General features: G+C 40.9%; 1 protein-coding gene across 1 annotated transcript; it reads right to left on the bottom strand.

Annotated features, from left to right (window-relative positions):
* Positions 1–2,925: 2,925 nt before the first annotated feature.
* SS1G_03882 (predicted protein) lies at positions 2,926–3,472 on the bottom strand (the record flags this gene model as incomplete). The annotated part of the gene is made up of 2 exons (XM_001595742.1): positions 2,926–3,067; positions 3,390–3,472. The coding sequence occupies 2 exons, from the start codon at positions 3,470–3,472 to the stop codon at positions 2,926–2,928; spliced, it is 225 nt and encodes a 74-aa protein (XP_001595792.1).
* Positions 3,473–3,648: the final 176 nt, after the last annotated feature.

Genomic DNA, 3,648 nt, shown 5'->3' with positions numbered 1-3,648 from the left:
AACACTACTCCGCACAGGATCGTCCACAACATACGAGTGATCAGCTACACACAAAAAAAGAGGGATCATCTCCCAATACCACATCGAGGCGGGGCGGGGCTTCGAATTAGATAATTCCACACTCCGGCAGATGAAGGAACCATTCGTAAGAAATATGTAGTTCATAAATCTTAATTCAGCAAAAGTGAGGGGTTAAACCTGGAGTTATTGTGGCTCATCTTGATCATCGGACTGTGATTAGATGGAATGATGTGATGATCTTCATGGGCATCGGTGATGATGTACGGCTTAATGGTTTAAGTCGATGAGGGGACAGGGGAGGGGAGTTTTAGTTAGTTCTTGTTTTGGGGGGTGATGGACAAGGGACTCGTCAGCGTGCGGGATTGGGATTGGGATTGCGATTGGGAGTTTGCGTGGTAACTTCTTATCTGTAGTGTGAGGAGTGTGATGAAGGTATTTATGTTTCGTAATTCGAAGAGGAGAGAAGATTATTATCGTAGGTCCTAGGAGAAGGAAAGATTGTGGATGGAGTATTTAATGGAGTATTGTACTTGCTAAGGGATACACGTAACTTACCTTGTGTGATCATGTAGGAAGGAGGAGAATAGGTTTGGGATGGAGGGACAGATGTTATGGTATGGTGACACGAGTAATTGCGTGTTATTGCAGAATAGATTGGAACTTGGAAGCTTTGAAGAGATAGAAAGAAACGCCCCGATAAAAGTTGTATGTATATCGTGATTTATTTCCCCTTTCTTTAAGTCGGAGTCGTAGTCGCACAATCCAATCCAATCCAGTCCGTCTTGAATGTTGAAAGTCCAAGCATAGCTAGGGAGCATAGCCTTCTTGGATGAAAACGGCACAACAAGCAACAAACAGCATAGCAGATGGTTATTCATCAAGTTTCAAGATTCAAAATTCCAGAATCCGATTACCTATCCATCGCTCTTAAAGAAACCCGACTGAAAGAACTCCGACTTTTCAAAATCAAATAGACTCTCCATCTCTCAAAGGAATATCCTAGTAGTCAAGTCACATCACGTCACAGGTTCATACCAGCTACCTCTTCCCTGGACATCTACGATCTTGGATTGAAAATCTTAAAATCTTAATAATTAATTCTCCTGATGTTTAATAATAATCAGCTCCACTTATTTATTTTTCTTTTCCTCCGAAAATCAGTCGCGCAAGTTTGCAACAACGCCGCAAACATCCAACTTGATGATCCAAGTGATGGATCATGGAACGATTCATCATTTGTCCATGGGCAAGAATAAAAATCCATGCTTGCCAAGCAACACACCAAGACCCAAGAATGGAGCCAAGAAAAGCTCACTAACTCCGTTATTCCATCACCGCTACATTAATCCTGGCTTATTAACCATGCTCATCGCTCATTGCTCACAGCTTTTTGGGTAGGGAAAGAGTGAGGGAAAAGGAAAAAAGAGGAATGATTGAAGAGGTGCTGCTTTAATGTTGATTCAGAAAGACAAGGTTGAGATCCTTACTAGTGCATTAATCTATATCCCTGACAAAGAAGCATCGGTGGATTTCCACACTAAACCTAATTAAAACCGGGCACATGTTTTCTCAAGATTCTTCTCCGTTCTGAATGCATACAAAAGCCGTGATTGGATGAATAGTCCGTTCCATTACAAAGAAATATGACATTTCATTCGATGGGCGTAAACGTGCCCTCTCTCAATTCTTCTAGTGCTTTTCTAGCGTGGTGGATCTGGGATTTTTTATTCCCCTTAGCTTATCTCTTGCTCTTTTAAAGCGGATTGAACAATTCCGTCTCAGATTCGCAGGCAATAAATTAATAATCCCTCCTAAAAGTCTCACGCCATGGTTTAAGTAGAAGTTCCAGAAGTCTGTTTTTTTTATGCTTGATTTATTTTCATTTTATCCCTTTTAATCCCTACCAGTCTCCTGGGCCAACGAAATACGGAGTAGTAAAGGAAGGAGAGGAAAGATCTTCATAATATCATCATCATACCGATATCATAAAGTATCAATTGTCGTTGCTACCCATTGTCTAGGTAGTTACTTAGCATTTGACGGGGTGGAAGAGTATATTATTTGGATCAGACAAATTACAATTAGAGCGAAGAGTGAAGAGTAAAGTGAATTACAACCAGCCTACCTTCACTTGACCCCTTCACTCAACCCCTTCAACACAAAAACAACAATTACCACCGACCCCGTCCTTATCACACACAACTTCACACCTTCTTACCTGATGACTTAACAAATCGTTCGGGCTTCGATCAATCATTATCAACAAATACTACAAAACTGTACCACCACTTCCGTCACACTTATCCACTTTCCTCAAACCATCATCGCAACCGACTCACGACTACACTACTAAATAAAATCAACCTTGAATCCACATCACATCACTGGCCACCTTTACCAAACATCACTCCTTTTGTACTAAATAACGGAATAGTGCAAGACAAGAGCGAAACAAACTTCAGAAGATATACATGCCACACCGTACATAACTACACTACACTACACCTACACTTTCTTATTCTTTCACCTAGAGACATCCAGAGAAAGCGATTGACTGAGTGACTGACTGTTTGTACGGGATTGGATGCATTCAAGATTCATCAATCAATCAATCAACAACTCAACTCATCAATTCGTTCAGTCGTAAACTTATTATCCCTTGACCATAGCATAACTTTTCCAAAGTCGTACATCTTCTTGGCCCCAATACCAACCTCGTGTTCAATCTGCAAAAGGGACAGACTAGATCATATTGGGTTTTACCGATCCTATCCCAATACATATCCATACATACCCATATCCATATCCACCCACATAGATCCATACCGATCCATCTTTTGCCTTCGTCCACCACCCACAACGCCATACCCACATTTATCGCACTACACCTACACACCTACACACCTACACACCTCCTCCCATAGTAACCATACACATCCATCTACACATACTTTTCTTCTCCCCAGGATCATGGTTATTGTGAGATCCTAAGAGGAAAGGGCAAAAAAGAAGGAAAGTCCCAGGACCAGGACCAGGACCCATCATGCTAATCCTTAGCGGAAAAGATCCATAATCCTCACCTACTTTGACTTTTCGCGTTCTACTGTACGACTACGAGTCTTCCACCGGTAAACCTTACTTACCCTACCTACCAACCTGGTAAATACCTACGACTCCAGCCAACAGTAGGAATTGTTCATCCATCATCCTGTTTCGATCGGTAACTCTTTTTTCACTACCATCAAGGGATTTTACTTTACTTCCAATTCGCAGATCAACAAAAGTCCGAGGAATTTCCCCATAGTCTTAATTCGATATCATTCATTTTCATAGATAGTCTACACGAATATCCATCCACACATACACACACCTCACATACGAAAAGGGAATCTCCAATATCAACATCAACATCAACATCAACATCAACATCAGCAATCATCAATTTCATCATCGTCGTCCGACTTTCAACAATTACAATACAACAACAACACCATCTCTTTTTCTTTAGATCCCTCTTTTTCAACCAATAATAATATCACATCGACTTTTATATCCCTCAATCTCGAATTCTCAAACAGAAAGAACTCATTCAATGATCTATATCATCTTGCGCATCCTCAAACTTGG

Source organism: Sclerotinia sclerotiorum, genomic scaffold, assembly GCF_000146945.2.
Source record: "Sclerotinia sclerotiorum 1980 UF-70 scaffold_4 genomic scaffold, whole genome shotgun sequence".
Lineage (NCBI taxonomy): Eukaryota > Fungi > Ascomycota > Leotiomycetes > Helotiales > Sclerotiniaceae > Sclerotinia > Sclerotinia sclerotiorum.
The sequence above is the reverse complement of the archived record's forward strand: the minus strand, read 5'-3'. Positions and strand labels throughout refer to the sequence as shown.